This window comes from Myotis brandtii, unplaced genomic scaffold, assembly GCF_000412655.1.
Source record: "Myotis brandtii unplaced genomic scaffold, ASM41265v1 scaffold2340, whole genome shotgun sequence".
Classification (NCBI taxonomy): Eukaryota; Metazoa; Chordata; class Mammalia; order Chiroptera; family Vespertilionidae; genus Myotis; species Myotis brandtii.
In genome coordinates, this window is record NW_005358813.1 from 40,058 (window position 1) to 62,147 (window position 22,090).

Here is a 22,090-nt window from a genome sequence, read left to right on the forward strand (position 1 = left end):
TTTTGTTTAGCTTCTACATTTGCAACATAGTACATAGTTGCTTAGAGTTGCAACTCAGAGGCCGGCAAGTGAGGCGGGGAACGTTGGAGTCTGCAGTCATTGAAGCAAGCCTCATGTTCGCTTCCAGCTGCCTGGCTGCCGGCCGCCATCTTGGTTGACAGTTAATTTGCATAAGGATATGCTGATTAGCCAATGGGAAGGGTAGCGGTCGTACGCTAATTACCATGTTTCTCTTTTATTAGTGTAGACTAGAGGCCTGATGCACAAAGTCAGTTCTCAGGGGAGGGGTATGGATTCAATTGCTTGATCAAACCTAACATTCCAGCTTTTTTGTTTTATGGAATAGGGACAAAGTTCATATCTTCTGTATTTACTTCCTGCTGAGGGTGACATCAAGATCACAGAGGGTTGGACTTTGATAGTAGTCAGCTGGATGAGTGGTCAAAGCAGCATGATTTCTCCCAGGAGACTGGTTGGTGAAAGCTTGAAAGCAGTCCTGCTGAGTGACAGGAGGTAAAAGCTGGTCCTGAGGTTGTCACAGTGTCACTTGTCTGGTTTTGCTGTTTTTTCTGGGCCTGGAGCTGAAATACAACTGAAGCCTGGGGTTATCTTAGGGTGATACAACTTAGGGTTATCTTAGGGAGGAAAAGATCAGAGGTCTTATTTGCCTGACTAGTTATTTGCTAGGGGAGGGTAATTTACCCTGGGAGCAAGGTTCTTATTTTCCCATTTTTAATCCTTGCTAGGCATCTGGAGCTTTCTGCCCTAGTGAGTTTCTACACCTATACCTGGCCCAAATTCCTTGCTTTGGGGGCCAGAGGGATGATGAGGCCTGGGCACAAAAGGAGGTTGTGATGGAGTCTAGGGGTGGTATTTCCTGAGTACAAGTAGGGCTTGTAACCTGGTGGAGACAAACTATTTTATAATTTTAGTATTATTGAGGCAAAAGCTAGAAGAACAAGAATTATGACAAATGGTCTGCTGGAGGGAAAGAGATATTAATTTGGAGGGATGTAGCCTAATATACCAAAATGAGGTTTATTCTCAAATCATTTACTCTTAAGTGTCCTTGGTTTAGGGAAGATAAGATTTTCTAGATGTCTACAAACTGCTTGGTATCTGGATTAGAGGGTTGCAAACTGCTGTTATACTATCTCAGTTTCCCTGTTCTGCTTGTTTTAACATTTCTCCTTCTAAAACTTTCACGAATATTCTTACAACTTTAACTTACTCTCTTTTTCCTTCAGAATGCATGTCCATGCCTTATCCTTCTATTGTCAACTCTTAGAAATCTTAATTTTCCAATGATAACCAAAAAGTAAACAGCCAACATATCTCTCTCTTTTTAAATTGGTTTTTTATTGTTTAAAGTATTACATATGTCTCTTTTTCCCCGATTGATCCCCCCCCTCCACGCCACTCCTACCCCTGAGGGCAAGCCCACACCACCCCAGTGTCTGTGTCCATTGGTTATGCTAATATGCATGCAAGTCCTTTGGCTGATCTCTAACCCCAATTCCCCTGCCATTTGTCTCTGGATCTATTTTTGTTCATCCATTTATGTTGATCATTATATCCTACATATGAGTGAGATCATGTGATATTTATCTTTCTCCAACTGGCTTATTTTGCTTAGCATAAGCTTTCCTGTTCCATCCATGCTGTTTCAAATGGTAAAAGTTCCTTCTTTTTATAGCAGCATAGTATTCCTTTGTGTAGATGTACCAGAGTTTTCTAATCCACTCCTCTGTTGATGGGCACTTAGGCTATTTCCAAGTCTTAGCTATGGTAAATTGTGCTGCTATAAACACAGAGGTGCATATATCCTTTCTGATTGGTGTTTCTGGTTCTTGGGATATAATCCTAGAAGTGGGATTACTGGGTCAAATGGGAGTTCCATTCTTAATTTTTTTAGGAAACTCCATACTGTTTTCCACAGTGGCTGCACAGTCTGCATTCCCACCAGCAATGCAAGAGGATGTTGTTGTTTTTTCTCCACATCCTCGCCAGCACTTGTTGTTTGTTGATTTGTTGATGATAGCCATTCTGACACGTTTGAGATGGTATCTCATTGTTGCTTTGATTAGTGACTTTGAGCATGTTTTCATATGTCTATTGACCTTATGTATGTCTTCTTTTGAAAAGTGTCTATTTAGTTCCTTTCCCATATTTTGATTGGATTGTTTGTCTTCCTTTTGTTAAGTTGTATGAGTTCTCTGTAAATTTTGAAGATTAAACCCTTATCTGAAATAGCATGAGCAAATATGTTCTCCCATGCAGTGGGCTTTGTTGTAGTTTTATTGATGGTTTATTTTGCTGTGCAGAAGCTTTTTATTTTGATGTCGTCCCATTTGTTTATTTTCTCCTTAGTTTCCATTGCCCTAGGAGCTGTATCAACAAAGATATTACTATGACATGTGTCTGATATTTTGCTGCTATGGATTCTTCTAATATTTTTATGGTTTCCCATCTTAAATTTAAGTCCTTTATCCATTTTGAGTTTGTTTTTGTATATGGTGTAAGTTGGTGATCTAGTTTCATTTTTTTAATATGTCTGACAAAATTTCCCAACACCATTTATTGAAGAGACTATCTTGACTCCAATGTGTGCTCTTGACTCCTTCGTCAAATATTAATTGAGCATAATGTCTTGGTTCAATATCTGGGTTCTCTGTTCTGTTCTATTGGTCTATATATGTTTTTATGCCAGTACCAGTTTTGAGTACCATGGCTTTGTAATATAGCTTGATATCTGGTATTGTGATCCCTCCAACTTTGTTCTTTCTCAGGATTGCTGTGGCTATTCAGGGTCTTTTTTTATTTCAGATGAATTTTTGGAGAGTTTGTTCTAGGTCATTGAAATATGACCTTGGTATTTTAATGGGGGTTGCATTGAATCTGTAGATTGCTTTGGGTAGTATGGACATTTTAATGATGTTGATTCTACCAATCCATGAACATGATATGTTCTTCCATTTGTTTATATCTTCCTCTATCTCCTTTTTCAATGTCATATAGTTTTCCTAGTACAAGTCTTTTACCTCCTTTGTTAAGTTCATTTGTAGGTATCTTAATTTTTTTTGTTGCAATGGTAAATGGGATTATTTTTTTCTTTTCTCTTTCTGTGAGTTCATTATTGGTGTATAAAAAGACCATAGATTTCTGGGTGTTGATTTTGATTCCTGCTACATTGCTGAATTCATGTAGTTTTCTGATGGAGACTTTGGGGATTTTTATGTACACTATCATGTCATCTGCGAATAAGGACAGTTTTACTTCTTCTTTTCCAATTTGGATGCCTTTTATTTCTTCTTCTTGTCTGATCGCTATGGCTAGCACTTCCAGTACTGTATCGAAAAGGAGTGGTGAAAGTGGGCATCCCTGTCTTGTTCCTATTCTTAGGTGAAATGGATTTAGTTTTTGCCCATTGAGTATGATGTTGGCTGTAGGTTTGTCATATAAGGCTTTTATTAAGTTGAGGTATGACCCCTCTATTCCCACTTTGCTGAGAGTTTTTATCAAGAATTGGTGTTGGATATTGTCAAATGCTTTTCTGCATCAATTGATATAATTATGTGATTTTTATCTCTCAATTTATTTATGTGATGTATCACATTTATTGACTTACAGATATTGTACCATCCTTGCATCCCCGGAATAAATCCCACTTGGTCATGGTGCATGATCTTTCTAATATAATGCTGGATCTCTTTTGCTAGAATTTTGTTGAGAATTTTAGCATCTATATTCATCAAGGATATTGGCCTGTAGTTCTCTTTTTTTGTGTGATGTCTTTATCTGGTTTTGGAATTAGGGTAATGCTGGCTTCATAAAAAGAGCTTGGAAGTGTGCCTTCCTCTTGAATTTTTTGGAATAGTCTAAAAAGGATAGGTTTTAGTTCTTTGAATGGTTGGTAGAACTCCCCTATAAAGCCATCTGGACCAGGGCTTTTGTTTACTGGACAATTTTTGATTACTGCTTCAATTTCTTTGGTAGTTATTAGCCTATTCAGGTTCTTTTATTCTTCCTGACTAGATTTGGGAGCTTCTTTTTTTCTATGAATACGTCCATTTCATCTAGGTTGTCCAGTTTGTTAGAATAGAGTTGTTTAAAGTAAAGGGTGTCCCAAAATTAACGCAAGAAGTAATTTTTATAGAAAATACAGGTTTATAATTAAAAATTGTAACTATTTTATTGATTCATAAAGTATACAGTATAGGGTTATGTATGGAATAGCATATCGAGTAAATGGCCTCCACGGCTTTGCTGGCACATACGCACTCTTTTGTTATTGCCTGAGCAGCCGCATTTTCGAAGAAGATCATAAAGTATACAGTATAGGGTTACGTATGGAATAGCATATCGGGTAAACTGGATTATCATGTTTCAATAGCGAGCACCATTAACTGTTATTGCCTGAGCAGCCGCATTTTCGAAGAAGACTGGTCCGATGATGCCTCCAGCCCAAATTCCGCACCAAACATGACACATTGTGGATGCATTTGTTTCTCAACAATCACTCATGGATTTTCTGAACCCCAAATGCGACAATTTTGTCGATTAACCAAGCCATCAAGATGGAAATGAGCCTCATCAAAATTCAGCCACATTTATGCAAAACGGTCATGGAAAATTTCAACAAAAGAGTGCGTATGTGCCAGCAAAGCCGTGGAGGACATTTACCCAATATGCTATTTCATACTATTCCATACATAACCTTATACTGTATACTTTATGAATCAATAAAATAGTTACAATTTTTAATTATAAACCTGTGTTTTCTATCAAAATTCTTGCATGAATTTTGGGACCCCCTTTATTTTTTCGTAATCCTTTGTATTTCTGTGGGATTGGTTGTTACTGCACCTCTTTTATTTCTGATTTTGTTTATTTGGGAGAGAGGTCTTTTTACTTCTTGGTGAACCTGGCTAGAGGTTCATCAATCTTATCTTTTCAAAGACCCAGTTCTTGGTTTTGTTGATCTTTTGTTTTTTTGTCTTGTTTTGTTTTTTTAGTCTCTATGTAATTTAGTTCTGCTCTGATCTTTATTATTTCCTTCCTTCTGCTTACTCTGGGCTTTTCTTGTTGCTCTCTTCCTAATTCTTTGAATTGTAGGGTTAGATAATTTATTACTAATGTTTCTTGTTTTTTGAGGTAGGCCTGTAGAGATATGAACTTCCCTCTCAAGACTGCTTTCACTGTGTCCCATAGATTTTTGGATTGTTGTGTTTTCATTGTCATTTGTTACCAGGATGCTTTTTATTTCTTCTTTGATCTCTTTGGTAACCCAATCATTGTTTAATAGCATGCTATTTAACCTCCAGGTGTTTGATTTTTTTATTGTTTTTATTGTAGTTGATTTCTAATTTTATGCCACTGTGATCTGAGAAGATGATTTCTATCTTCTTCAATTTGAAGAGACTTTGCCTGTGTCCCAATATGTGGTCTATCTTTGAAAATGTCCCATGTGCACTTGAGAAGAATGTCTATTCTGTTGCTTTGAGGTGAAATATTCTGAAGATGTCAATTAATTCCATCTGACCTAGTGAGTCATTTAGGATTGATGTTTCTTTGTTGATTTTTTGTGTAGAGGATTTATTCAGTGGTGTCAGTGGGGTACTAAAGTACCCTATAATGAGTGTATTGCTTCAATCTCTCCCTTGATATCTTCCAGAAGTTTTTTTTATGTATTTGGGTGCTCCTGCATTGGGTGTATATATATTTAGCAGAGTTATATCCTCTTGTTTAATTGCTCCCTTTAGTATTATGAAGTGGCCTTCCTTATCTCTTGTTATGGCCTTCACTTTGAAGTCTAATTTGTCAGATATAAGTATTTCTACCCCAGATTTTTTTTTCATTTTTATATACCTGAAAAAAATTTTTCCATCCCTTCACTATCAGTCTGTGTGAATCCTTTGTTCTGAGGTGGGTCTCCTGTAGACAGCAGATATATGGGTCATGTTTTCTTATCCATTCAGCTACCCTATGTCTTTTGATTTGGGCATTTAATTCATTTACATTTAAAGTTATTATTAATAGGTGCTTGTTTGTCACCATTTTTATTCTTTATGCCTGTGTTCCCTCTTCCCTTCATATTTCTTCTTTTTACAGCAGTCCCATTAGCATTTCTTGCATTGCTGATTTGGTGGTAATAAACTCCCTTAGTCCTTTTTTTGTCTGTGAAGCTCCTTATTTCACCTTCAATTTTGAATGATATCCTTGCTGGGTATAGTATTCTTGGATTCAGACCCTTGTTTTGCATCACTTTGTATATTTCATTCCATTCTCTTCTGGCTTGATGTGTTTCCATTGAGAAATCAGTTGACAGTCTGATGGGCAATCCCTTATAGGTAACTTTCTGTCTCTTTCTGGTAGCCTTTAATATTCTTACTTTGTCATTGGTGTTTGCCAATTTAATTATAATGTGTTTTGGTGTCAGGCTTTTTGGTTTCATCTTGTTTGGGAATCTGTGAGCTTCTTGGAGTTGTGTGAGTTTTTTCTTCCCAATATCAGGGAAGTTTTCTGTCATTATTTCTTCAAACAGGTTTTCTATTTCTTGCTCAATTTCCCCTCCTTCTGGCATCACTATTATGCAAATGTTGTTTCATTTCCAAAGCTCCCTTACGTTTTCCTCCTGTTTTTTAAGGTTTTTTTTCCAGTTGCTGCTCTGCTTTGGTGTTTTTTCCTACCTAGTCATGTAGCTCACTGATGCAGTCCTCCTTTTCTTCTAGTCTACTGTTGATGCTTTCTATTGTGTTCTTTATTGCAGCTATGTCATTCTTCATTTCCTCTTGGTTCTTACACATGTTGTTGAATTTGTCTTCCATCCTTTTCAGTGTCCTTATGACCATTGCTCTGAATTCTTTCTCTGACAAATTGCTTGCCTCCATTTTGTTTACTTCCTTTCTGTTGATTTCTTCTTTTCTTTCGTTTGGGGGCTATTTCTTTGTCTTCCCATTTTCGCTCCTCTCAGGGTGTCTGGTTATGTAGCTCACTCTCTACCATGACTTAAAGGCACAAAATACAACTCGACAAGACACAACACAGAGGGCACAAAACACAAATGTATTCATGATACCAATAACCCTAAATAAAGGTGCCCACCAGAGAAAAGAGAATTAGGGGAGAGAAAGGAGCACAAATAATATTGAGAAAAGGAAAAAAAAGGTAAGAAAGAAAAGAAGAAGAAAAAAAGAAGTGGAAAAACATGTGCATATGGGGAGAAACTACAAAAATCCAACAACTAATCCAAGAAATGCAGACAACAAACACCCAGAAAAGAAGGAGGGAAGCTGAATCTGAAGAGGCAGAGTTTATTTCCATAAGGTAAGGTACAGGAATTGAATGAATGGGGAAATAGGCACGATTCAGTATAGAGGAGGTAGAAAGAGAATGAGTGTATAAGAAGAAAAGTAAAAAACAAAACAAAAAATATATAAAAGAAAATTTATACATATATAAATATTTTCCCTTTCTTTAATCTTTCTACTTATGTATTCATCTATTTTTAGAAAAAGAGAATAGAGAGTAGATAGGCCTGAGTTGTTGATTGAAGCTAATTAAGATATTAGTAGAAGAAGAGAATAAGTGAGGAGAGGAAAAGCAAAAGCATAAAATAAAAAACCAAAAAAAACAGACTAACAATCAAACAAACAACAAGAAGAAGAAAGAAAGAAAGAAAAGAAAAGAAATTTGGCTAGCGAAGAAAGAAAAAAGAGAAGTGTGCATGGACTTGGAGTAGGGGAGAAGAAATTAGATATATGAGTAGGTCAACAGAGACTACTTTAATAGTAATGTGTCAATAAAGCAGATAAAGAAGATCCATTTTTAACAAGGAGTAAAAAGAAAGGATAGAGAAAAACTAAAGCAGGATCAGAGGAAAAGAAACAGGATGAGAATGGGGAAAGTGAGGAAGAAAGTGTTGGCATAAAGACAAAAAATGAGATAGAGTAAAATAATGATAAAAATAAAAATAGAATGTAGAACAGTAATCTAAAATAAATAAAAATTTTTAAAAAAGGTTAAAAATAATAAATAAATAATAATAAAATAAAGTGAAAAAAATTGTGTCTTAAGTAAAAGATAAAAAATAAAAAAGTGAAGTAGTGAAGTTCATTCGCTTCAGCATAGCTTCAATGTCCCATGGGTGCTGGTTTAAGACCCCTCTCTACTGTTCTGCCTGTCACATCTGTTTCCTGTCAGGTAGTCAGCACAGTGTTGAAGTTCCCAGAGATCTACTGCTCCTCTGTGTCATACACCACAACCTTGGTTTCAAGCAGCGGGGATCAATCTGCCCACTTTGTTTTTCTGCCTGCTTTCAGTCGTATTTACACAAGTGTCTGTTTCTGACATGGCCCCTAGGTGGCGGTGTTTCTGTATTAGTTTTTGGGACCAAATGGCCCCTCCACCCAGTCCCCCGGGGCTCCCTGGGGGTATTTAGAATCTTCCTTTTCCTGCCATGCTCAAGACTGGGTGTGGCTGTAATGCTAGGAGGAGCCTGGTCTTCTGGAGAAAAATGTCTATTCAGGGTTGGAGGGATGGACTGTCCCTGATCGTCTCTCCCTATTCTGCTCCCCAGTTTCCACAAAAACCACCTTCCCCTTCAGTCTTGGTGAGTGTTTTTAATTGAAAGAACCTATGTACTGGGTTTAGCAAGTGAAAGCAAGAAAATTATAAAAACAGAGCAACTGCACCACCTCGCGTCTTTCTCCCCTGGGCACTGTGTGGCCTGTGTAGAACTTCAGGCTGCCTTTCTGGGCATAGCCTCCCATGACTGTGGGCTTAGATCTAGAGCCCCCTGCTACCAGCAGCCCTGTGTACCCCCTTCCACATTCGAGGGCTTCACTGACTCCAAGGGATGTGGATTTGGTGCAGCACAGTCTCCCTCTGAGACTCTAGTCCAGCCGTGGGCAAACTACGGCCCACGGGCCGGATCCGGCCTGTTTGAAATGAATAAAACTATTGAAAAAAAAGACTGTACCCTTTTATGTAATGATGTTTACTTTGAATTTATATTAGTTCACACAAACACTCCATCCATGCTTTTGTTCCGGCCCTCCGGTCCAGTTTAAGAACCCATTGTGACCCTCGAGTCAAAAAGTTTGCCCACCCCTGCCTAGTCCCAACTGTGCATGTTTCTCCCTCTAGCCCAGATGCTCGATCCAACCTCTCTCCAGACGATCTCTGATCTTTCCATCCATGGATTGCCTCACCAGATGTGTTTAATTCACCAATTCCAGGTGGACGTTATTCGATTCAGCTGTTTCTTCTATCTGCTCTGTGAAAAGGCACAGGACCTGTTCGCCTATTTGGCTGCCACCTTGTCTCCCCTTGGACAAACTTTTTAGGTGCCCACAGCCAGGAAGGCTGGAGTCTCCGTGTTCATGGGTTCACAGCCAAGGCAGCTAGTCCCTGGGCGTTGTGGCTGTAGGGTCCTGTGTGGTATCAGAGGTCTCCCTGGTTGAAGGTAAGGCTGGGCTTCTGATCACAGCCGCTCTCCCCTTCAAGATGGTGCGGACTCTGTGGCAGAGCCAGCTGCCCTGGTATGGATTTCAGCTGTAGCAGGGGCTGTCCTGTCAGAGGAGCCCGGTCTGCCAGTCCCCAACAGTTCTGTGCAATATAACTGTCCCTCACTCACACATACACACACTCCCCGCATGTACACACACTCTCCTTTTGCTCTCTCACTCACTCACACTATCTCCCTCACTGCTGTCCTGTCAGCTGCCATCTTGGATCCCCTCCAGCCAGCATTTCTTAGACTAACATTTATGAACATTCTCACTTTCAAGAAACATACCTTTAACAAATTACAAGACATTACATTAACAGTTCTAAATCTACTTTATAGATTTTTTGTAACAAAAGCTAAAATCAAGAGAACTTAAAACTTATTAAAAATATTCAGCTGTTTATCATTTAACCCAGCAATGCTCCAAAGCTTTTAAGTTGCCAAAGAAGACTTTGGAAAATTATGTATAGGCATATGAGGCTGGAGAAAAGGCTGAGTGGGGAGGGAGCAGGCCCTACAGCCTGTTCTAGGACTGCAGTTTCCAGACATCCAACTGCTTGGATTTAAAACTGCCACATTTTTCCTTAGAGATAATAACATGCTAAGGTTTGAGTAATAATGAGTTCAGCTTCTCATAGTAGCCACAATGTTAAGTAAGCATTTTCAGTTTTAGTAAAGAAACTGTTCTTTGGGAGGGGAGAGGGTAAGAAAATGCTGAAGTGAGAGCAGTTTTTAGAGCATTAAAGGGGGTGAGAATGCTGGGCTTGGGACCTAAAGGCTCAGTGAGGGTCTCCTCACCATGTCCTAGAGGGGCTTTGTGAGAAGACTAAAGTTGGGAATCAGAGGCAAAAGTACTCAGCAAGCCCAAGAAAGGAGACCATTTCTTGTCCAGATGGGAGGACAGTCATGGAGGAGATTAGGAGATAAGGCTTTTACAGTCCAAGGAATGCCTTAGCCTTATGGGCTGAGGGAGTGAAACTGAGGTAGTTGACTGTGGTTTGGGACAATTGGGCTTTATGAGGAGATGCACAGTAACTCCAGTTGGGCACCAACATAGACAAGAAAAGAGTGGATAAAGGGTGTGTCTAGTAAGATGCAGTATAAAGGCGAGGTGGCTAATGTTTGTGAGATTAATCTGTTAACCCCCATAATAGAGACTGAGGAGGGGACAAGGGTCCCAGCAAATTTGGGAAGGGCAGAATAAGTGGTACCAGTATCAATTAAAAAGGAGATCAGCTTACTTGCCACCACAATCATTACCCGAGGCTCTGTCCTGTTGATGTAGGTCTATGGGGCCCTGTCAGGGCCTGGGCAACTTCAGTCTTTGGTGGCCAGTCCCAAGAGGTCTGGGAACTCCAAACCAGATTCAGAGGGTGGCCTTGCTGAGGTACAACCTGAAGGGGCCAGACTACAGTCTGATTTTCAGTGACCTTCCCTTCCACACCTTGGGCAGGGCCCAGGTGGAGGTCTTGGGTTTGAGCAGGACTTGTTCCAGTGTCCTTCCTTGTTGCATTTGAAGCATGAGCCCTGAGGAGGCTTAGCTCCTGATTTATCCTTGGTTGGAGGACCAGAACTTTATTTAGGGTTCATGAGAGTGGTGGCTAAGAGCTGGAAGGCCTCCATCTGGGCCTCAGCCTTGGCTTGATCTCACTTTGTTTTTAGATTTGGGTCTCCTCATCTCTATTATTAAAGACCTTAAAGGTCAGGTTAATGAGGTCTTTTGAAGGGTTTGTGGACCTGTGTCTATTTTTCAAAGTTTGAGATGGGAGACTTTCAAGAACCAAGATTTGACTATATTTCCCTTTTTCTTTTATTCCCCTTTTTCAAAATAGCCTCTAACTACGAGATCATTTTTGTTTTGTTGACATCTGCATGCTGTAACTTGCCTATTTTTTATTTTAATAACTTTTGTGGCACTTTGTCTTCCTTGTGTCTCTTGTTGAATTTCATTTTTGATCCTGTACCTTCCAATAGCAACATTGTTTCATTTACATTTAGTGTTTTAAATATGTTTTTCATATTTATCTTGTTTCAATTTTTATACTTCTTACTGTTTTTTTTGTCTTAAAATGCAAGCTGTTTTCTTTATATTTTACTAGAGTCCCGGTGCACGAAATTCATGAATGGGACGGGGGGGGGGGTCCCTCAGCCCTACCTGCACCCTCTCCAATCCTAGACCCCTCAGGGGATGTCTGACTACTGGTTTAGGCCCAATCCCACAGTCAGACATCCCTCTCACAATCTGGGACTGCTGGCTCCTAACTGCTCTCCTGCCTGCCTGATCGCCCCCATCCACCTCTGACTGCTGGCCTAATGCCCCTAACTGCTCCCCTGCCAGCCTGATCACCCCTGACTGCCTCTGCCTGCTGGCCTGATCGCCCCCTAACTGCTCTCCCCTGCCAGCCTGATTGCCCCTAACTGCCTCTGCCTCTGCCCCTGCTACCATGGCTTTGTATAGAAGGATGTCCAGAAGATGTCTGGAAGATATCTGGTCTAATTAGCATATTACCCTTTTATTAATATAGATTTATTTACTTTTTTATTTTCCCATTTACTTTATATTTTATTTTATTGTTGACAGAATTACAGATATCCCCCAATTTCCTCCCACTTTACCCTCCTTCTCTTAGCCACTGCCCCACCCCAAGCCTTAACCACACTATCCTCTATACCCATTGGTTATGCATATATGTATATAAGTTATTTAGCTAATCTCTTCCCATCTCCCTCCCTCCCCTCTGAGATATGTCAGTCTTCTCCATGCCTCCATGCCTCTAGGGCCTATTTTGTTTGTTAGTTTATTATGTTCATTAGATGCCACTTCTATGTGTGCTCATGTGATATTTGTCTCGCTCTGACTGGCTTATTTCACTCAGCATAATACTCTCCAGGTCCATCCATGTTGTTGCAAAGGGTAAGAAATCCTTCTTGCTTATAACTGCATAGTATTCCATTGTGTAAATGTAACACAGCTTTTTTATCCACTCATCTACTAATGGCACTTGCATTGTTTCCAGATCTTAGCTCTTCTAAATAATGCTGCATGAACATAGAAGTCCATGGCATCTACAATGAAAACTATAAATATTCTCAGCTAAAACATTTTTAAACTACATAAATGAAGAGTAATACAGTGCTAACAAATTGGAGCTCAATAGTGTTATGATATCAAAAGATCTAGAAAAGTCAAGACAATATTTTTCCAATTGAAGTAAAGAATTCTATAAGCCAATGTGCTTTTGGCATAAGGGTAAACAAATAGATCAATGATACAGAAGATTTATACATGTTAGCTTTTGTATGTTTTTTATAAACTTGGGGTAGGCAAAGATTTCTTAGCATATTGAAGTTACTAATCACAAAAGAAAAAGAATAGATAGATTGGACTTCACTAAAATTAGAATTTATCCCCATCAAAGACAGATATATAATAAAGCAGAAGTTACAGGAAAATTATTGATATTCTTACAAAATTTTAGTTTATGCCTTATCATATGATTACTAAACCACATCGTACCATTTATGAACTAGTTTTATAATTCAGGATGGTATTTCTTAACTGCTGTAGGACAAGGAGGGAGCACCACGTTTTAATCTTTTTGAGATTTATTTTCTCTTAGTTGTTAATTAAGATACATTTTTAAGTTTACATTCTATTGTTATACCACTGTTTCTTATTCCTTTATGGATGATCTGTTTGCTCCATCTCACTGTTGTACAAATTAAAATGTTTTCATAAAACTTCCGGATATGTTTGGGACAAAATAATTTTACAATGGCTGTGATCATGACAGACTGGCATTTTTCAGTACTATTATGTCTCTCTAATCTGCCATGCTTCATTTTATTATAGTTTTGTCTATTGCTTCAATTTTATTTGTCCTAATCACTTCTCAGGACCACTTAATTTATTTATGTTGGTTCTTCACAGCCAATCTATCCTTCATATATAAAATGTTACAGCATATCAAAACCTTGATGGCCATTTTATCATGGTATCCCTTCTCCCTAGGGTGTCTGCAGAAGACGAGAACATAGAAAACAAGCATATCAATGACATTGCACTCACATACTTCAAAAAATATAAGGTGGAAATTTCAGGCGCAATAACAACAACATTTCCTTTCCTTGAACTTATCCGGGACCGTGGATTCATCACCAATGAAATGTATGAAGTAAGTGAGGTTTATTATGTCACAATCTGATAAAACAACCCCAAACTAAGTTATACTTTTTGGTATGTTGGAATTAAACCTCAGAGCACATCTGGGCTACTGAGGAGTCACTTATGAGTGGGGACTTTCTCAAGTACTGCTAAGTATTTCTATAAAGTCAAAAGAGAAGAGAAGTAGGCATTACTGGAGATAGTCCTGCTCTTAACTGAAGGATTCGGTTCTGTCATGCCCCCTAGAATTGGGTGAATAACTCTGGAGATAGGCTGGATCTGAAGTAGGTATATAAAGCCTTCTAGAAATCTTAATAATAAAAGGCCAAGAGGCATCACTACCAAAACGACCAAACAGCCGGTGGCTATGATGCCCACTGTGGTCAGAGGACCAGCCCAATAAGGGGGTGGGGCCTGAGGCCAACCTCACGGCCCCTCCTCCCTGCTGGCCTGCCCCTGATCAGACTCTTCCACCCCAATCAAGAGCAGGGCCTGCAGGCCAAATGCTCCCTCCCTTTCCCCCAGCCAGCCACACCCCAATCAGCCCTCACCACCACAATAGGGGGCCGGGCTGGGTGGCCAACCTCTTCCAGCCCCTCCCCCTGGCCACCTCACCCCTGATCGCCACCCTACCTCAATAGAGGGCAGGGCTGGCTGGCCAAATGCCCTCTCCCTTTCCCCCTGCCAGGCCCCACCCCAAATCGGCCCCCCCACCCCAATCAGAGGCAAGGCCAGCTGGCCAACCACCCATGTCCCCTCCCCCAGGCTGCTGGCCCCTGATCGGCACCCACCACCCACCCCATTTGAGGGTGGGGCTGGACAGCCCACTGCCTACAGCCCCTCCCCATGGCCTGCCCCGCCCCCAATTGGCCCCCCAACCCCAATCAGGGGCAGGGCCTGCCGGCCAATCACCCATGACCCCTTCCCCCAGCTGGCCCGGCCCTGATCAGGGGCCCTGAGCAGGCCCCTATCTGAGCTGGCTAGCCAGCCAACCTCCGACCATCTCCTCCTCCTGACAGGCCCAGACCCAATCGGTTTATATATAACTGGGCCTCTAGTTATATATAAAATATAGTATAAACTTGAAATTAAACACAATTTTAATGAATGGGTGAATAAGTTGAATGCCTTCATTTAATGAAATAATCACTGACACAACATTTCATTTCAATGAGCAACAGTTTAAATAAGCAAATCCACAGAGAATTAATGCCTTGTTAAGACAAATTTGAAAGTAGATGCTTGCTATTCTTTCAACAACAGTTTTCAGTTTCCTTTCTGTTTTCTCCCCTTTTCTTTTGGTATTTATGGAGTCTTAGAATTTAGGTTAATTTTAGCAAAAGACGTAGGTGGAGATGCAAGTCTTCATTTTCCTTATGCATAGGCTTTCTCTATGGCAAAGTTCACAGGAGCTTCCAGGCCAAGTCAGTCCTGGGGAAGGGACAAGGGTTGTCCAGTCAATAGAATAGCATCTCATCACCCACTAAGTCTATTCCTAAAACATTTAGCCAGGCCCTGAAAGGGCTACATATTACTTCACTTGAAACCATTTTTGTTCTTCCTTATGGCTCCTTATTTCATCTCATGTAAACGAGGGTGAGGAGCTCAGATTCACAAATGGGTGTTTTCTAGGAGGAATGATTTAGTTGTTCCACTTAGTAGCCACACAAATATAGAGAAATTCTAAAACTGTATGTGAGAAGATACCTATGTTGGGAAAATATTATGCATTAACAATAAAATCGCTTTCTAGGGATCTTCTGTAACTTGGAAGTCTGTATTTATATTTTCCCCATTCTCTATTTTTAAGAAATCTCAAGAATCTTTTAAAAAACGGTTTTCTGTACATGAAGTCATATACGATATTCTCAGTGAACTGGAGAAGAAATTTGACATGTCTGTTCTGCGAGCACTGTTCAGCAAGATCATCGTGAAGAAATACCCTGATTTATATCGCATTTATAAAATATTCTACAAAGGTAATTATGTTTATTACCTACATTTTGATGTCCAGAGAAAATTTATTCCCACAAGTATGTATTGACTGTTTACCATGTGCCACAGACAGTGTTGGGCAGATGTAGCAGTTAAGAAAACAGACAAATCATGAGTCTCTCAAAGTTGATATAATGGCTAGAGTACAGACACCCACCTGCAGGTCTGCTTAACTAGGCATTTAAAGTCACAAGACTACCAGAACCACTGGGACATCAGATTTATTTAGAAGGACAAATGACAGGTAACCCCAAATTTTAAAAGGATGGCATTAGTTGCTCCTCTTCTATGGAACCCTTTGCAGGGGTCCACACAGCAGTCCACCAAGTTGACTACAACCCTCCTCAAGTATTGGCATAGCTATGGGTGCGGGATCCATCCTGATGTAGCTACACCATGCCCAGGGGAGTCAATATCTCATGTAACAACTCTGTAGTCATAACTTTCAGAGACAGCACAAGGAATAGTTGAGGTACAAGAGTTACCACACTGAAAGAAGGCAAAAAGTGGCTTATAGTTCATATCTAGTCCCTCTTTACCCACCTACAGTCACTGGTCATTTTTAACTCTAAGCTTAGTGTTGGCCTACTAACACAGATGAAAGGCCACCTTCATCAAGTTTCCAGAGTAATGAGCAAGAAAATTAACTCAAGTTGAAATTTGCTCTTGAAGAAGTTGAAATATTTTTATTAACTCATTCCCACAACAGGTGTGATCAACAATCAAATAATCACACCAATTGCTCTGCCAGAGATGTTTTTTTAGTACTATACAATACTACTGGTTTGATTCTCTACTTTTCCCCTGAGATGCATGATTTTATATCTTTTAAATAGGTTCTCAGTAAAGAAAGTGTCCTCCAATAACTTTTGTTTACCTTGCCTAGAAAATTTTTTTATTCTATATACTTTTGGTTTCAAAAAGATCTCCAAATAATTCTGGAGAATTGAAAAGAAAAATTACATGCACTGAGGAATTCAGATATTCCAGGAGCAAGCATAGAGCATTAAATGGTCCTGCATCTGCAGGACAAGGACAAATTAGATTAATCTCAGAGTGAGAAGCGGATTGTGTGAGTTTATTCAAAGGAAATAAGTATAAAAAAGGATTTGGGGAGGTCTGGCTTCTAAAGTTAAGTAATTTAATGTTATTTACCACACAGTAAAGAGATAGTACAAGTTAATAAGGTTTATAAGTACAGGTTTATTGCCCCAGGAGGTGCCCCTGCTATCAGCCCTGAGTTATATGCATTCTCTGATTCCCTCAGTCTCCTCCCGGACTCCTTGCCGAGACCTACACCAAGTATTCCTTCATATGTGAGCTCAGTAACCTACATGCAGGGGCCCTCCTTTCACTGGCAGCCTTCGAAGATGCTGGTCCAGGCATCTTGGGACGTCTGTCATTGCCACAATATTCACTTCCTGATTGCAGCTTCAAAGAGTATTCCTCTTTGTCCTGGGATCTGGGTACCCCTGGGAAGTCTGTCCAGGTGTTCCCATGTCCCCTGACTTGTCTATTTGGGAAGCAGTTATCCTCCCTGACTCAGTTAAGCCAAAAGTTTCTCTTGTCCAGCCTCATTTTTAAAGATTTGAAATTTTACCTTTTTTATTCACGTAAATCTCTATAGGATTTTTGTTTTCCTCCCAAGGAAACCCCTCTGTTTTTCCTTATAGTTAGAACAGTTCAGCAAACTATTATTTATTTTGCCGAAACCGGTTTGGCTCAGTGGATAGAGCGTCGGCCTGCGGACTGAGGGGTCCCGGGTTCGATTCCAATCAAGGGCATGTACCTGGGTTGCGGGCACATCCCCAGTGGGAGATGTGCAGGAGGCAGCTGATCAATGTTTCTCTCTCATTGATGTTTCTAGCTCTCTATCTCTCTCCCTTCCTCTCTGTAAAAAATCAATAAAATATATTTTTTAAAAAAAACTATTATTTATTTTGATATATGCTTTCCTGGCCAGCTGAACTTTTTCACATGAGTAACAAGCTCATGATGCTGCCACAACTCCTTATCTTGAAATTCAAGTGGCTCCTTTCTATGTGGGCAGCATAAGAGCTCCTTTGTTGGTTGTTCTTTTTCTGACACAGGAATGAAGGGGGAACATTACCTACAGGATTGGGCCCCAATGAGCACTGAGTGATCCAAGGAGTGAAAATTCCTAAACATGTCATTTCAGATGACTCCCACTCCATGAAGATCTCTAATTGTCTTCTTCTCTTGTCCTCTCTTCAGTGATACCAGAAATAAAGTCCTTCCTAGAAAGTGATGGAAAAGAAAATGAGGAGAGGCTTAATGACCAACTAAGCCTGGAACAAGGTGATTGCAAACAGATAAAAACTGATTCTCTTCTGCTAAGAGGAAAGGAGAGTGGAAGTCTGGGAATCAGGGAAGACCTGTTGGGGAGCATGGAAAAGGCAGGGAGGGCTGTTTGTATGAGAATCTGACGAGGGGCTGATCCTGGAGGAGGAGCTATGACAAGAAACCATTGGCCCAATAACCAGACAGAGGAACAGGACCCAGTGTGTCAGGAAACCAGATTTAAAGATGATGCTAACTTGAAAGTAATTGTGATTTAGAGAGACCTTGCAGGAGATGAGTGTGAAACTGTGAAAGGCTTGGAACTATGGGCTCAAGGTCAACATAACTGAGGAGATCCTGGGTGATAAGGAAGGGACTGATTTAAATGTGGGGAATGCTGTTCAAGAGCAGGAATATTCAAGGAGATGGGCAGTCATATAGGGAGGGAAGGAAGGAAGTGGTATTTTGAGAGAGAGAAGGAGGGGAAATGAAAGGCAGAAGAAAGGGTTAAATGACACAGTAACAACAACCATATTACTAAGAGCTCACTTATAGACCATTTACTCTGGCAGTTGTGGGCTTAGTGCTCACAGCTGCCCTTAGGGGGAAGTATCACTCTTTGGCCATTTGCAGAAAAGGAGACTGAAATCTCAAGAGACCATGTAAGTAGTTGGCCTTGGGTCAAATGATCACGATGAATCCAGACTTTCTGAACCCAGAGCCTTTGTGCTTAACCCTATACTGACCCAGATATTCTCATGGAAAAGACAAAAACATGAGTCAAAGAAGGGAAACATGTGCAGAGAGAAAGATACAAAAAGAAGAATGCCAGGATCTAGAGGAAACATAGGAGAAGGAGACATTGAATCTCATAAAAAGGCCAAGACAGAGAAACCGACATGCATAGGGAGGGTATGGTGTGAAGGGGAATGGGAAAGGAGACATGATTTTGCAGGGAGTAGGGTGAATCTACCAGTCAGGGATATCCCTGGGAACAAAAACGGGTTCCCTATGGCCATGAGTGACAAGGAAAACCATTGCTGGTTACTGAGTGGCTCCTGAATAATCTCAGTGAGATAGCCTGACTGGCAACAGAGGGCAGCTGATGGCAACAGTTGGGTGAGATCCTCCAGATCCAGATGGGTTCTGTATTGATACCTGGGAGAGGGGATCTTGAATTCCTAATTTATAAAGATTAAATGAGATTAGGGGAGAATGGCATAGCATATACTTCAATTTTTTTAAATAAACCTCCCATTTTTTCCCCCAGGAACTGGTGGTAATTCATATCAAAGACCGATATGGATAGGCCCAGATGCCACAAATTACAATGGTTTGTATGGTGGGAGGTTTGATTCCTGTTAGTACTAATTGCCCAGAATAGTAAGTCTTTGCATTGGCAATTTCTCCAAGGATTTATAGATAACAGCGTCTTCATTTTCCTGGTTGCCTGGGAGGGTCGCTCTTTCCATACTCCTGAAATGCTCTGACTGCCAGCTCCTGACAGCCTGGTCCTGGACATACTGCCCATGCACCTGGCTTCACAGTGTTCTGCCTCTGTCTTGCTTGAATCTGCCCGTAGCCTTGCTTTGATATCATGTTAGCGGTGGCCAGCACTGAAGCAAGGGTGGTGGGCTAGTGGTCTCTCACCTATTGGGTCTCTCACACAGAACCATGGATGCCATGTGCCTCCTGAGCGAACCCTCTCCCATCATCTCTGGGGCAGCAGGCCTGGAGATGCTCTAAAAACACTATAGAAGTCATTATTATGTAGCTTGCACTGGGATGTATTATTTAAGAAAGGCTGTTCTAAATTAGTAATGCATTTTTATAAAAGAAAAAAATCTTTAAGAATGATTTTGAAAGCACCATTATACTTTTATCAAATCACATTTAGTAAAAAAAAAAAAAGTTAGTATTTAAGAATATAAAATATCCAACATGCATCAATCTATATACAGTTCATCTACCAGGGCGGCTGGTTGAAATAGGAAGAGTGAGAGGAGGAATGGTGATGAGTAATGAAGAGAGAAGAAATTCAGCGTGTGTTTGTGTGTGTGCAGGGTGTGGGTGTGGGGGGAGGGGGAAATGATATTATAACCCAAACTAGAGGCCCAGTGCACAAATTCGTGCACTAGGGGCAGGGCAGCGGGTATCCCTCAGCCCGACCTGTGTCCTCTAGCAGTCTGGGACCCCTCGGGGGATGGGGATCAGGCCTAAGCCGGCAGTCAGACATCCCTCTCGCAGTCCAGTGTTCTCGCAGTCCAGGACCCCTCACTCCTTACCACCCGCCTGCAGCGGAAGCAAGAGAGGCTCCCTTCACTGCCGCTGTGCTCACCAGCCGTGAACCTGGCTCCTGGTGGCTGAGCGCTCCTACTGTGGGAGTGCACCGACCACCAGCGGGCAGCTCCTGCATTGAGCGTCTGCACCCTGGTGGTCAGTGCACATCATCGTGATTGGTCATTCTGCCAATTGGTCAATTTGCATATTAGGGTTTTATTATATAGGTTGATGCACAATAAACCACTAATAAATGTGTTGAAAAGTCTGACTCAGCTGAAATAGTTGACTGTGACCAGCACAGGCAAGGGAAAAGCTATGCCTCATGCCCCTTCCGCAAGATGAAGCTCCAACGAACAGTGGATGTGGCACAAAACATGCACCAGGGTCTATTAAAATTGTGGGAATTAATATTTAAATCATCTTTACATAAAATACTTTGCTCAAAAAAATAGCACTAAATGAAAAAATCCAAGCTGCACTGAAAAAATCTGTATCTATTCATATACTAGTGAGGTTGGTGGGAACAGGGTAGGATGAGTAGATGGAATAAAAAATGAAAAGAGGAGGCTCACCATGGAGAGGGGTGCACTGGTCCTGGATGGTTTATTCAGGAATTTATTCCCCATTGGTTCCTGCTCTGCTCTGCCCTCTATCTCTGGCCACAGACCCCTGCAGACTTGCTTGCCAGCTCCCTTGTTACTGCTTACTGCTAAGCTACTAACCTGGGTGACACCAGCAAGAGAGTGGAGAGGGGGAGCAAGGGAGAAGCATGATATTTCCCCATCACTGTCTTGAGCAGCAATTCTTGCAATAGCTACATCTCCCATAACTCTACATCCTACCAAGCAGGCTGGCCATGGTCCAGCTTCTACCTCCCCAGTGACTCAACACATGAGCTCATCCTTATTCTTTCCCTCCCATACCTTCCTGTTAACTATTCTTCTATTTGGAATTGTCAGCTCTTCCACCAGCTGTACAGTATAACTAATCCCCTTGATTAAATTCCTTCTGCCTCAACAGCTTAGAGAGCTTTGTCTTTTCCTGTAGACCCTGATCAATGCAAGGGGCAAATAAAATATCTATGAATCAAAACCTGGTCTAGGTACAGCCCTACCTGAACATGGACTCTCAGAGCACTGCTGTGAAACACAAGAGATAAATGTGAATGAAACAGGTACAACCACTGACAACAATAATGCACTAGAAAACCAACAAGGAAATGAAAAATGTGCCCAAGAGTCTGAGCAGGAAGGTAAGATTGAGTGCCTGGGTTTGATGAGTGGTGAAGGGGAACTGCCAGGTGGAGGGATTGGTGTGTATAAAGTCACCAGGGCAGAACTTTCATAATGATGGGAATGATTAAGATGGAGAAACTAAAAAAAAAAAAAATTGACTAGAAGAGGCACTCACAGGTCACAGACATTATTAAGAAACAGAATAAGAGAAAGTAGGAAACATAACAGAGAATGAATAAACTGAAAAATTAGGTGGAACAGAAAGGCCATGTCTTGGGGGAGGCAGGGAGAACTTAGGACATATGTAAGGAGGAGTTCACTCTCCTGCCCTACACACCTACAGTGCTTCACCCTAGACCCTGCTGGGCTTGGGTGGGCAATCTACACTAATAAAAGAGAAACATGGTAATTGGCGTACGACCACTACCCTTTTCATTGGCTAATCAGTGAGTATATGCAAATTAACTGTCAGCCAAGATGGCGGCCGGCAGCCAGGCACTGAAGCGAGCAGGGAGGCTTGCTTGCTGCGAACTCCCGCCTCACTTGCCAGCCTCTCATCTGCAACTCTAAGCAACTATATACTATGTTGCAAATAAGAAG

General features: G+C 41.0%; 1 protein-coding gene across 8 annotated transcripts in view; it reads left to right on the forward strand.

Moving 5' to 3' along the window:
- Positions 1-22,090, forward strand: part of LOC102242354 (nuclear autoantigen Sp-100) — a 60,085-nt gene that overhangs the window by 4,983 nt on the left and 33,012 nt on the right. For 6 of the 8 annotated variants that reach the window (XM_014540012.1, XM_014540014.1, XM_014540016.1 and 3 more), the window contains exons 1-6: positions 417-513; positions 13,524-13,686; positions 15,487-15,655; positions 17,907-17,990; positions 19,243-19,305; positions 21,358-21,507. In XM_014540012.1, the coding sequence (XP_014395498.1) occupies positions 434-513; positions 13,524-13,686; positions 15,487-15,655; positions 17,907-17,990; positions 19,243-19,305; positions 21,358-21,507 (709 nt within the window). In that variant the 5' untranslated portion in view covers positions 417-433. Of the gene's footprint in view, positions 1-416; positions 514-13,523; positions 13,687-15,486; positions 15,656-17,906; positions 17,991-19,242; positions 19,306-21,357; positions 21,508-22,090 lie in introns of those variants that run through there. The other 2 variants (XM_014540013.1, XM_014540015.1) reach the window with 2 other exon arrangements.